General features: G+C 32.6%; 2 protein-coding genes across 5 annotated transcripts in view; one reads left to right on the top strand and one right to left on the bottom strand.

Moving 5' to 3' along the window:
- Positions 1-14,391, top strand: part of LOC115448648 (solute carrier family 12 member 6) — a 601,928-nt gene that overhangs the window by 165,838 nt on the left and 421,699 nt on the right. The window lies entirely within an intron of this gene.
- LOC115449893 (monocarboxylate transporter 9) overlaps positions 4,525-14,391 on the bottom strand; it is a 37,905-nt gene continuing 28,038 nt past the window's right edge. For both annotated transcript variants that reach the window (XM_030177783.2, XM_030177784.2), the window contains exons 3-8: positions 12,908-13,330; positions 10,479-10,836; positions 9,745-9,892; positions 8,643-8,787; positions 7,666-7,857; positions 4,525-4,771 (exon numbers count right to left, since the gene is read on the bottom strand). In XM_030177783.2, coding sequence (XP_030033643.1) covers positions 4,626-4,771; positions 7,666-7,857; positions 8,643-8,787; positions 9,745-9,892; positions 10,479-10,836; positions 12,908-13,330 — 1,412 coding nt within the window. In that variant the 3' untranslated portion in view covers positions 4,525-4,625. The remainder of the gene's footprint in view (positions 4,772-7,665; positions 7,858-8,642; positions 8,788-9,744; positions 9,893-10,478; positions 10,837-12,907; positions 13,331-14,391) is intronic.

Genomic DNA, 14,391 nt, shown 5'->3' with positions numbered 1-14,391 from the left:
TCTAAATTATAATATGTGGGCTATATTACTTGAAAGTAACTTTTAAAAATAATATAATAGGTATTGTTGATTTATAATTTTGTGGACAGAATATCAGATTGTATTAATTTATAAAACTTGTATTACGTTTCAACTGTTTTTAATGCTACTGCATTCGTCTGATTCCTTCTTTTTGATATTATCCATAAAAAGGGCTTGAAATACTCATTTAGTGTTAAAGACGAAAATTTGTCCAACGATCTTAATTCAGTTTGAATTGAAACTCTCGAGACATGGTCAACTTCGTTTGAATTGTTCGATACTGGATCAAAAATTTGTTCGTTCAGTAGCAATTTCTCTTCAGGTGTCCACTTGATCGACCAGTACGTACACTAAGCATTATATCTCTTGGATATGGTAACCAACTATAGAACAGATTGCCTGTTGACATGCTCTAATATGGCATTAAAAAAGTCCTCTATCCAATTACAGACCAATACTTGTGAATAATGTGATAATGATGGATTGAGTTAGGTTGCTTAAAAACGAGATGCATGGCCGCATCCTTGGTTCGCCTGTGTTCAGCAGTGGATGGTGATCGGCTAATTTATTTGATTGAGTACATCTGAGTTTATTTGATTTATACGTACATTTACATAATCTATTGTAATACCTATGTAATTTTAAAGTAAAATATTGAAATCAACCATGATTTCATATCATTTTATCAGTGTTGTAAATGGTATCGTTGGGATCAATAATATTGTTTTACTTTATCAGTAATAACATTAGTTTATTTTAAATGTATCCTTTCTTATAATAATCAGATTATTTTTACATATTATCTTTATTAAACGTGGAGATTTCATGGTTGCTTCGTAGAAACGTCTATTTATTATGTCTTATATAATTAAACTTTAAAATGATTCTGACGTATTATCATATTGTCACATTTTCAATTGATCTTTTTAAAGTAACTGTTTTGGTTTTCCAAATTAGCCCAACGAGCGATTCTGTGAAGTTTGGTAATGATCGGAGACACATTTTTTTCTTTTTATCATATAGATAATTATAATTAGTGCTGCTCGTACGAAGGTGGATCAAGGGTGTTGCAGGGTGCTATGGGGACTGGTCCAAGCCTCAGCCTTGACGCTATCCATCGCAGTGTGTGCACTCATGCTGCTCACGTACATTGTAAGGGACTAAGGAAAGTAGAAGGGCGCGTCTTCGTGGATGATGTTTATATCCGATATTATTTTTGGATTAATACGGACCGGATTATAGACAACATAAAAAGAGTGTGCGTATGTGAGTGAGTGATATGCACAAAAATAGGCAGAATATGCAACATTAAATGATAAGTTTTAGGAACAAAAAAAATTTATTTTTTATTTTTTATTTCAAAATCTGCATACTATAATTATCAGTAAAATATCCATTGATATAATATGATGATAGATACAATAACATTATTTGATATTTTTGTAAACGATGTTCAAAATGTTCAGTAGTAAGATTGTGTCTCCAATTATTCAAAATATTTTTATAATTGGAAAACGATCGGTCCAAATCCACTGAGGTAACGTGGCAGAACTTGAACTTGGGTGCTATTTTGACAGTTATAGTTAGTGGCAAAAATATTGAAAATGTATCAATATTATGCATCATAACTATATTTTCGAATAAATATGCTATTAGCGACGAGAATGGTTTAAATATGCAAATTCATATAATATGGTATATACGGATTAATGTCATCGCTTCTAGTAATTTCTCAATATATTTTTCTACATTCTAATCATTGAGCATTGCGACAAAAATATTTAGATATAATTAGATGTATAGTTAACTATATTTGTATGATTAATACCACATTCCATGGGCAACACGAGTTCATTACTTTGTTCAAAACACGTTTGGGTGACGAATGTTTGACGTAAAACATGGCCAACATGGTTTTTATATCATTTGACTATTAATATTTTTATTGCTTTAGTCAAGGTCAAAAGGGATGTGGTTTACGATTACATTTAGATCATTTGTCATGTAAAAAAAATTGGTTACAGAATTTTGGATACCCGATATCTTCTTCCTTGTATATTTTTAAAGTAAATCATTTTGGAATTTATTATTTTTAAGGTTAATCAATTCAGTATACTCACGTGTGTGCCCACGACTTTTGATGAATCACACTCATGAATTTTGACCAAAGGATCGTTTTATTAGATATTTGGGTTTTTCTGCTGAGTATTAGCCCGGAGTCTGGAATTTGTACCCTATATGGCGATAGACTCGCCTCCTATCACATCATGGGACGGAGCACACTTGGCGAGGGATTGGGGCCCTGGTTGCACCTCTGTATACCCCTTCGGTGATAAATGCGTAAAGTGTGGATTGTTTTCCTCAATAGAAACGATGTTTCCATATAGACGTTTGTATGACAAATATGTTCTGTCTAGACCGTTACAGATTTTTTTATATTCCAATATAGATAAGTATTACTTTCACTGCCTTAGGTGTTCTTGAGAAGATATCAAAGTAGTAATTGAATTCTAGTACCAAAGGTACACAAAACATATGAGATTTTTGAATTTGAAAAAACGTTCAAAAGTTTCTTAGTTTTGGGCTTATCACGTTGTCTAAAGGCCTGTTTCACTAGTTTCAGTAAATTTTATTTGGCTGTTAACGTATTAAACAGTTAATGTAGATAGTACTCATTTTATTGCTATTTATTTGCGAGCATAGATAAGACTATGATTTTTGTATTTGATAGGCTTATAAATCTATGTGATGGGTAGTGTTTACACACATCGTAAAACATGCCATCAATCTTAGGCATCTACAGTAAAAATAGTAGACATGATAACCGACGTGCACCTTGCTACGTGTTATAAGTAATATAATATATACATTCATTTTGACATTGCATTACTAAATGAAACCACATACTCGTGTTTGCCTTTGCGACATTGTGCCAAAAATCATTCATTTATAACGAATATTTTCACCAACATATTATGTTCACATATGTTCTAAGTTATTAAATTTAAGAGAGAGTGTGTCATTGTCACGAGTGTCTATTTCGGAGTAAGTGGTAACAAAACACAGGGATTTGTGTAACAACAGGGAATCCCTATTTCCCTTGGTCACGCCATCACGCGTGAACGGCTGGACCGATTACACTAATTTTTTTTTGTTGTGTTTGCTATTGTGAGAAGAAGATTCTTATGAAAGAAAAAATTCTAGAAATTGCGCGGAATATAAGATTTAAGAAAACTTAACGAAAATATTATTTTATATAACTGTCAATTCTTTGAAATAACTGTCAGCGATTGACAGAATGCGCGCTGCAAATTCATAGTTAAGACGGCACAACGTCTGTCGGGTCAGCTAGTATACTTATAAAAATAGAACAAACAAAAATAATATGGCCATAACAAATGTTACAATCTCCAACACTATGTATTAGCCCTAACCCAGACGATATTCCTGAGAGCACTGTATTGACCGGAATTACGTCATTTCCGCTTGTTATCAAACTATAACGGTCGGCCGGACCCCTTATAGTGAATTATTCTGGAACGTGTGACATGCTACATTAGATCACAAGATAAATTAATGCAACCAGAGCGACACTCTATCCTAGTAGATTAGGATGGAATATTTATAGCAAAATTTGCAAAGATATTAAAAAGTTATGTGTTCAGAAGAAAAATCACTGAAGTAATTTGGATGTAATAAGGTACAGATAAAAAAGTCCTGCATTAACAAACAGGATTAACATAGTTTTTATTCTAGAACTGGGAAACTTTATTTCCGAGACACCACAATTCAAACAAATGCGGACGCAGCTGTGTATAAAAATAGTACTTACAGTTGTGACTATAAGAATTGGTAATAAAAAGAAAATAATTGATACCTCATAAAAATTTAAAGATGCGATTAAGCATAATCATGCTTCGGAGATTTGGCGTCATTTAGTAGTTTTTGACGAAGGCATTTATACTTCCGAGTCTTATACAGTTCTGGTGCTAGTTGTAAATAACGTGCCTTTATTTTCAAAGACACATACTTCATGTGCCTTATATACTGCGAAGTCTTATAATTTAAAAGTTTTCATATTATTTTATCAGTGAATATAATAAGTATAGTCTGAGGCATGATTATTTAGCCTAGACAAATATTATTATTAGCAACAGAGTAATTGGATATTCCTGACCGATTAGATACTATTGAAAAGGTGGAAAATAAATCTTAGGTAAGCTTCGGCATAACAACTTCGCAGGAAGACAATGTAGCTTGTGAGCTACTAAAAGCAAGATTGCTATTTGGGTGGATGTAAATATCGATAGCAACCATCGTACTTATAGTGTAAAACCCGCTATAGTGGTATATGTAAGTGTGTCGCATTTTAGACACATTGTCGTCTGGCGAGGGATAATCACCTCTTGACGGTACAAACTCACAACCCTGCTTCACGTACCATCAGGTGTAATGGGGTCACGTAAAAAAATGGTCCAATAAATAAAAAGCTAAGAAATTTTATTAAACAAAATATATTATCAAAGGTATGTTATGCTTACAATAATTAATATCACGGTGGGAGTTAGCTGACTAACTCTTATGAACACAATAGTATAATAATCTCATATCCGACTGGTCGATTTGTGCCGCCTCTGCTTCCTATAGTTAAGTATAAATTCTATGGCCCAGGGTACAACACAGCAGAGATTACACGCTGTGAGCATGTTGAAGGCGATGGTGTAACTCCCAGTGAAGTCGCGGATGAACCCTGTAATGGAAAAGGAATTTTAAACAATGGAGAAAAGATTGAATTTGTTGTGCTTGTAGATTCTTGAGCAACTAATTATATATTATTTCAATTGCTTATGAGTGGTGATAAAGAAATTATAATAACTAAGGAGTTTTTTCGTGTACAGAGTGATGCCCTCGTTTGCCTGTAACTGTTTTTGTAGGTGACACAACTTTCTCGATTTTTTCTGTTATATGTGTATTTGTGTTATACCTAATATTAAAATTTGATAGTTCAATCACAATCAAGGCTATATTGTTATTAAATTCGACGTTTTGGTTAGTATTATTAACCTTATATGCTCCGTATCAGGCGTGCAATCTTTTCAAAACTCGTATCATTAGGTGGTATGAAAATTAATTATAAAAACAACATGAATGAAAAGTAACGGTTTAATTTTAAATTTGGAATATAACCATCAGATACACATTATTTTATATGCATAGATAGTATTATCACTCGAATGTTAGCTAAAAGTAATGCCGAATGATTAAATTGCACCACAATTGCAAACATTTGCCGGTGTATTTCTAGCTTGCATTAGTTTTCAACTGCGGTTTTATTCGTAGAATATGAATAATCCATAACCTTAATTCGTATATTGATAATTTAAATGGAAATTTTATAAAAACTACGCATGCAATGAATATGTAAAATGAAATGGGAAAAATTCGTGGGAAAAATAATCGTATAATTCACGACAAAAATTAAAATACCAGACAAATAATTTATTTAAATAGAACTTAATTGTCTCATTCCGAATTTAAATTAATTGATTTTTTTTTACTAATACTTATTAGCTTATTAGATGTGGAAAAATTACACCTAATGCCGACTCCACTTTAGGGTAAAAGTCTTATTTTATCAATAACTATATTATTATTTTCGGTTTAATAACAAACAGTAGTAATTAGTGTTTACAGTGTACACTTATAATAATTGTTCGGTGCGGGAATCAAGTTTTATCGCACGCAGCACCAAAGAAGCTATTATAAAAAACATATATGAGACTTTTTAGTATTGTGGCTATTGTCTGACGAAACATAATCTCTGATGTTTTTATTCATAAAAAATATTGTATTAATCTCTTTTTTGAAAAAAGAAAACGACTAGGAACTATAATTATGTAATTAAGCCACAACATGCATAGTTCCGGACACTTCTTTAAAGTTTTTTCATTCGTATTATTAACGTGTTACCCACTAGTGTATTGAACCGGTTCTAATCGGATTTTTCTGGTTTACTGACTAATGGAAGCTATTCTTTTTTATTTCAAATGGTGTCGGTGAAGGCTATTAACCTATTTAGTGCACTAATAATAATATTGTTTAAGTATTTAAGTATTAACATATTAATTGTAATAATTCGACATTTGTAACACTAAGATAATTTGAAAATGTCAACTTTAAAGGAGAGACGCTTAAAGTGAAAAATAAGGTATCTATACTATTATATAAAGCTGAAGAGTTTGTTTGTTTGTTTGTTTGTTTGTTTGTTTGTTTGTTTGAACGCGCTAATCTCAGGAACTACCGGTCCAAACTGAAAAATTCTTTTTACGTTGGTTAGCTCTTTGTTCGTGGAGTGCTATAGGCTATATATCATCACGCTATACCCAATAGGAGCGGGGCAGTAATGGCTAATCTCAGGAACTACCGGTCCAAACTGAAAAATTCTTTTTGCGTTGGATAGCCCTTTGTTCGTGGAGTGCTATAGGCTATATATCATCACGCTATACTCAATAGGAGCGGAGCAGTAATATCTAATCTCAGGAACTACCGATTCGAACTGAAAAAATATTTTTGTGTTGAATAGTCCTTTGTTTGTGGAGTGCTCAAAGTTATATATCATCACTCTATGACCAATAGGAGCGGAGCAGTAATGAAACATGTTGCAAAAACGGGGAAAATTATGAGTTTTGAGAGCTTCCGTTGCCTGCGCTGCGTAAACGGTTAAAGTTATGCAACAATGATGTATGACGGGAATGTTTCACTTAAAAAGTTCTAAAAAATATATTATAAAACAAAAGTCCCCCGCTGCATCTGTCTGCCTGAACGTATTAAACTCAAAAACTACCCAACGTATTAAGATGAAATTTGGTATGGAGACAGTTTGAGACCCTGGGAAGAACATAGGCTCCCGGGAAACTACTACTTCTATAACGGAAAACTTTAGCCTGAAAAACTTTATAACGCGGGCGGAGCCGCGGGCAAAAGCTAGTATTTTATAATACTAGAGCTTTCTTAATGAGCGTTTTGTGTCATTCAAGAATTCTTCGTTTCCTAGCAAAAAAAATTTAAGCTTATAAAAGATAAAGAAACAATAATTTTGCTTTCTAACGGAAATTAGACAAAAATCGACTATTGCGTTTTGTTATATTCTGAACGCCAAATCTAATACTAAGTACATATATATCGATTCGATCGATTGTATTTTTCGGCATCGCATAGATGCATGACTGTTTTTGTTGCCGAGAATCGCGACACAAATTCCAAGGAATTAATTGAATTAATTGAAAAGCTATTAAGTGACTATTAAGAAAATATGAACAGCTCGTATCCGTTCTTTGTGGTATGATTCTCATGAAGCAAGTTGGCACTACACAAGAGGGTCTGCAGCGACTGGATGCATAATGCAGTAGACCGGGCTCTGTGCCTTACCTTGGGAGAGGCCTATGTCCAGCAGTGGACTGCAACAAGCTGATGATGATGATGATGATGATGACGATGTTGATAATGATGATTATGATGATGATGTGGATGATTATGATGATGATGATGGTGGTGGTGGTGGTGGTGGTGGTGATGATGATGGTAGTGGTGGTGATGATGATGATTAAGTTGGCACTTTGCGCGACGCCTTTTTACCAGACTTACCTATCATGGGTCCAACAGTTAAACTGAGTCCTCCGGCTAGCAGCATATACAGCCCGTACGCTGGAGGGTACCTTTCTATGGGTACATGTTCAGCCATGACTATAGGCTGAGCGATGTGGACCAAGGACCTTATGGCTCCAAGAATGCCAGTCAGGATTAGTAATGGCAGGTACGTTGTGAACTGTATGAACACTGAAATAAAGTTGAATATTGTATACAAATTGCTGATAATAGTTGCTTAACTGGATCTCCTGCCACCTCTGTTTGTTTTAACGCAATAAACTCATAAAAATACTAATTTTATATGGATATAGTTGAGACGCTGAACGTAAGTTACTTTTTATTCCAAGAAAATATATAGCGGGACTTTTCCGGAAAAACTCTTTTACAAAAGCAAGAGCAAAAGCAATTAATTGTTTAATTTATGATGTGAAATGTGGAAAAGGTTGTGTATTTTAAAGTTGTGAGATTTTTAAGAGCTAGATAATCTCTGGGACGAGAACTTTTTCGAATAATAATAAGGTAGTCAATTGTCCCTGAAGAATAGAATACTTAAATATCAGTGGTGAAGGCTCCATATAACCCGTTTCCTGCCAGCTTCCATTTCATAATTTATATTAAATATTAAATGATGAATTGAATGACTTGCGGACCGCATTTATACATATTAGTAACCTATAGGTTGTGTTGGGTTGCTTTTGGAAAAATTTTACCGTTCGCCACTAATAAATATTTATATAAATACGTCAGAAGTAACTTATCAAAAACTAGGAATTTGGAATCAATTTAAATCAACATTCTATGACTTTGGACTAAAATTGGACAAACATACAAGTGGGTCACGTGGTAAGTGACAACCACTTATAAAAATCCACAACATCAAAGAATAATGGATGCTTTACTAGCCTACAAGGTATTAGGGACAAGACTTAAATAGTTTGGCCCTTTAAAAATTTCGGATTAAGTATATCACTCACCTAATCTGACTAGAGCAGCTAGCAATGCTCCTGCGAAAAACATGTATCGACTGTTCATTCGGAAGAACTGCCCTGCCACGCCCAGGAATAATCTTGCTGACATATCTGTTGCGCCACCTAGCGCGATTATATTCGCTATTTCTGCCTGCAAAGAGTCTTATGTTGTATATCTGAGGATTTTCATAAGGTTAAAATTGAGACTTGATATATAAGGGCCATTAGATACGAAATTGGATAGATTATTCCATTTAGTGTATATCTGCCATTAAATCGTACCAACCTTGTGTTTCGGTTTGAAATACTTTAGACTTTAGACATCGTGTTAATGGATTTTGAATATTATATCAATGAAGACAGTGGCGATAATAGTTTGACAGCAATGATCTCTGCGCTGCGCGTTATATGCACCGGCCCTTACAGTAGTAGTAGTTACATTAGGGCATGTAAAATTATAATTACTTTTGTTCGAAACTTCATAATTTTATAACATTTACGGTTAGAGTAACTTATTGTAAAGTATTATTTTCGAGAATATAAGTATGTGGTTTTCTTAGAAACAAAATGAACAATATCTACATCTGATTAAATCATAAACTTAATCATAATAAGCATAGTATTAAATAATTTTATGAGTAAAAAAAATATTAGTCGTTAAAGTTTAACACGTTTTACGATATTTTTAACGATTTGTTTAAGCGATTGTTAACTCACTGAATATTTATGTGTATAAATTATGGTAACTCTGAAAATAAAATAACATCAAAGATATATTTGATAAAGTTAACGCTAATAATCAGAATATTTTGGGTTATCTATAAATATGAAATTGGTATATTATCGTGGGAAAAATTAAAAAACATATTCACAGATTAATGGGATTTTTTTATTATCAACGTACATATATGCTATAAAAACAAGACATGGCGGATCTCAAGGATGACGAGCGCAGTGGAATACCAAACAATACTTTGTAATTCAAGGTGTTGAATGGTGTTTCTACTATTTATGGGCGATCGAATCGCTTACCATCAGGCGAATGGCAAGCTTGTCTCGTCATTCGAAGCAAAAAAAATAATCAAAAATAATATATAAAAAAACTTACCCGACTTAAATTATTCTTATCCAAAAACAATGGTTCTAGTGTGAAGAAAGTAAGGTCGGCAAAAAATGTCAACGCCATACCAAATATTATGTTGTCGTAAACTAAATCTTTTAATAAAGTCAAGTCTAGGAACTCTGCGACCGTTTGCCTACAAAGAAATAACTTATTATTACAAAACATTATTCAATATTTAATATGTCCATGAAAAGAACACGTATGATGTATTTTTGGAGCGATACATTTTAACAGTTATTAGTTTAGGAAATAGGTAAAGATATGAGAATATTTATGAATGAATTGTCGTATCTGTATTGCAAATGATTTAAAACGTTAATGCAATATTATTATAATGTTAAATGCGACAATCAGCATATTCAACAATGCTACTTTGAATTGGCTTCGAAAGATTTTTTAAAAATAGTACACGTATTATATAAGTGCAGGTTATAATAGATTGTATTCAAAATGTTTATAGATTAGAAAGTTGTGAAGTTCCCATACATTAGAATAACGATGCCCAAATTTATCTATAAAGTGACAAATGGAAAATTCTTCGGATTTTATGGAGTGATTTTTATTTTTTTAATAATATTGTATCAGACCCCTACCCGACAAGTTCCGATATAATTTAACATAATTAAGCCATTTAAATTCCAATATACCGAAGTGATCTTTATCACTAAACATCGAAAATATTTTAAAAACTTAAATCGAAAAATTATGTATCTACTCACCACTTCCCCTCTCTATTCTTAATAATAGGCATAGGCTCTACAGCTATACTTCCAAAATTGCCCAAACTGGACACAGAAGCGGCTTTGTACAAATTCTCTAAGTATACGTTATCGCTTGAATTAAATTTACTGTCAGTCTTTCCATCATCTGGTATCAACACCACTGGAATGCTCAGCCGCCTGGAATCGGCCAATTTTGGCACAAATAATAATTCCGACCCTTTTCGGGTTTCCGAACGTTTGATCTGGCACAAATTTTCCATTGATTTCGCGTTGTCCGTCTCTGTGATTGGCTCGGTATTTTTGGTGAAATTGAATTTGTCGATGTTGGTCTCTACTGCTGGTGTGGGCGGTATCACTGGAAAATGTCATTCGTTTTAATGAAAACATTCGGTTTCTGTACCATTTTTAAATTTGCCATGTACGCTATGTTCGTTTATATCGTTGGTATTCATGTGTTAAGAATCTAATCTATATTTATGCTAATTTATTTTAAAACTATGTATTTGATATTATTTTTACAAAACATAATATTACAATAATAATTATTTTTGTATTATTCGTGCTCGTGGCACTAATGAAATTCGATAATATTTTTATACAACATAACAATTGGAAACACGAGGGTAGTCGTGACGAGCGTTAGTCGAGGAACATCGTCAGTTATAAAGAAGTTGTTGCGCAAGTATAACATCTAGTATTGTGAAATAAAAATGTCTTTAAATCATTTTAATGATTCATTTTTTTTAATTAAAACACTTGTAAGATGAAGATTGAAATTTGTAACAAGTCTATATCGTAGCAATAATTCCAACAGAATCACCATTCATAAATAACCATTACAGGATATATTATTATTGTTGAAATTTTAAGTAAATAACTCCTATACGTACTAACGGCCCCTTTTGTTATTTGTAGTTGGTTGTGTTTTAATTTGAACTTTTAAAAATAAAGTTCAGTTTCGCAACTCCAGCGTTTAAGTATAATAGGCCCAGAGTATAAAATAATGAAGAATGGACATTGACTATTGAATTATTTGTTGATATTGGAAACAATAAGTGAGTCTGAAAAACGACTGCAACCCAAATGTTACTAAAACGCGGGTAAAAATTATTCTTAGAGTTAATTCGAGACTTCTTTCATATTAAGAATGAAAATATTGCCAAGGATTTATGGAACTAGACGAGAAAAAAAATTGATAACCGGCTTTAATAGAAGACTAGAAGAACATCAATGTTGCAAAATTTATTTTCACCATTATCAGTCTATGCTTAGTTAACACACAAATTTACTCGATCAGCTGTGTCAAAGCCCGCTATCTTGTCTCTTAATAAGATTTAAACTAGGAAACCGGTGATGTTTTTGTCAGCTATTCAAGCGTTCTTAACCACCTCTTAACGCTAAAACAAGTTTGTAAGTAAGACTGCATCCTAAACCTTTTTGTTTTGATTAGTAGTCTTATTCAATATTGCTATCATAAAATCCTTATTTTTCCACAACACCTAAGCCTTATTATCATCAACACAATTTATGCTAACACAGATAGTGAAATCATATCACATGCTTGTTCTACAAATGCCTTCCTTATTATCAAAGTATTGTTAATAATTCTAATTGTGTTTCAAAGGTGTCGCCAATTTATTAATAATGTATTATATATTTCGATGTTTTTTATAAGATCTATAAAACAAATCCATTATCATAACCTATAATATATCGAAAACATAGTTATATATATAAACTAGTTGAAATTAGAACTAGAAACTTTTTATGAATACGCGCAAAAAAATACACCTGGTCAATGTCCCGAATAACCGTTCTAGTAAAACATTTATAAATAACCAGTAAATTTTTTTTTTATAAAATATTACACTCGTATAGCTTGGATCGAGATGTGACATCAAAGCCAGCGTTACCGCTTTAGTTCTAATAAAATTGTCTTAGGAGACCGTCTATCGTTTTTGAAGATATTAAGGATCTGCATTGACTGATTTGACTGAGACTGCCTTTGCTGCCTCATCTCAAACATCCACCCTGCATATTAAACTGAATTTAATTAAGTCACTTCTATTGATTCACTAATCCCGAGTCTGGACTCAATTTATACTGAGGGCCATAGTAATAAATCTATCTCACCTTTGAGGAGGATCTTAAGTAGACGTTTACTGTATTGGACTATTTAATAAACAAAGCTTAGTAATTTGAATCTGATAGGCGTTGTTCAATAAACAAAACCGAGATCGCAAAATTCGTCATATTCTGACACTTAAGGTATCATTCGAGATGGTGTTGTCATCTATTTATTAAATAGCGACGATCTCAAGAAGCTGACATTAATTTAACAGCGTCTCAGCTGATTTTAGAGCGAAACTAAATTACATATTTTTTTACGGCTCTTAATATGGTATAATTTATAGTTAAATACTTACAAACAATTGCTTCACATGTCTTCAATTGTTTCACCATATGCCATTTGACTGGGTGCATGACCATTGCTCCAAAAATGCTATGGGCTGATATACCGCAAAGTATGGCGAGTGTTCCTCTGAATCCGTACTCGTTCATCGTGAATTTCACAAAGAGAGGATACACCATCGTGATCAAACCAATTGACGCCTTACATAAACTTAAGTAAAGTACTTTTTTCTTTGTAAAATAACTGTTGAAACTTGTGTAGGAGACAGGAATCAGAAGGCCCATGCCCAAACCCTGCAGGAATCCATTTGTTAAGACTAGTTGTGTTGTAGATACTACGAATATTGCTAGGAACGATGCTATTGTATATATAAAAGCCCCTATAAGCCCGACTTGTCGTAACGATAGTTTCTTCAGAGCTATATTCGCCGAGAAACCTGAAAAGAAAGATATCATTGTAATGGTAAAGCCTGTTTAGTTAATTAGACGTTTCATAATTTATTTTTATGGAATGTTCTGTCAAAACATGATCGTGAAGAATAAACAAATAACTAGTCTTAACCGTTTATTTTTTATAATCCAAACACTTAATTAAATGTTAAATATTTATATTATGCATAATTCGAATTCTTTATTCTTCGAAAGGCCTTGTAGGCAATACTAATATTCAGTAAATGACGACCGTTGCAGTGTTTGAAGTTTAATTCAGTAAAAGTCATTATTATTAATTTGCTTATTTCTTTATAAACTTTTCTGAGACTTGAATAAATATTAATTTATTTATTTATTTATTTAATTTTAGGTTCTCCAGCAGATTATACATTGAATTTTTACAGAAGTAGTATAACGATGGTCACATTCTGATGCACAACCAACTTAAAGGAGTACACAACATTCTTTAAAGTAATGCGTACATTGTTAAATTTTTTATTATACTATTTCGTAAAGTATATTTGTTAATAACAATATAATATTCATAAGTATATCAAAGTACCCTATCTAAGCATATTATCTTTTGTAGAAAACAAAGAATTATGAAATGTCTAACCAAGCCTATGAAATTCATGCATAATAATAATCGAAAGTTTGTCAAACAAATAGTCACATGCGAAAGATGCCTCTTAAACATAACTCTTGATGACACGTTAATGTTTATATAATACCGTGACAGTGTTGTCTTCGAAAAAGGCTTGAGATGGAACTTATTCACATCATACTCATATTAAATTTGTATTAAATTTATTTTATGGCAACCCACTCATTCTTATATACTATGCAATGCTGACTATTTAATGGATGTTATTATTATATATATAAACCTTCCTCTTGAATCACTCTATCTATTAAAAAAAACCGCATCAAAATCCGTTGCGTAGTTTTAAAGATTTAAGCACACATAGGGACAGAGAAAGCGACTTTGTTTTATACTATGTAATGACAAGACATAGTCCCCCGCTACATCTGTCTGCTTATCTGTACGCGATAAACACAAAAAATA

Source organism: Manduca sexta, chromosome 25 (assembly GCF_014839805.1).
Source record: "Manduca sexta isolate Smith_Timp_Sample1 chromosome 25, JHU_Msex_v1.0, whole genome shotgun sequence".
Taxonomy (NCBI): domain Eukaryota; kingdom Metazoa; phylum Arthropoda; class Insecta; order Lepidoptera; family Sphingidae; genus Manduca; species Manduca sexta.
Note: the sequence above shows the minus strand (reverse complement) of the source record. Positions and strands in the feature narration are given on the sequence as shown.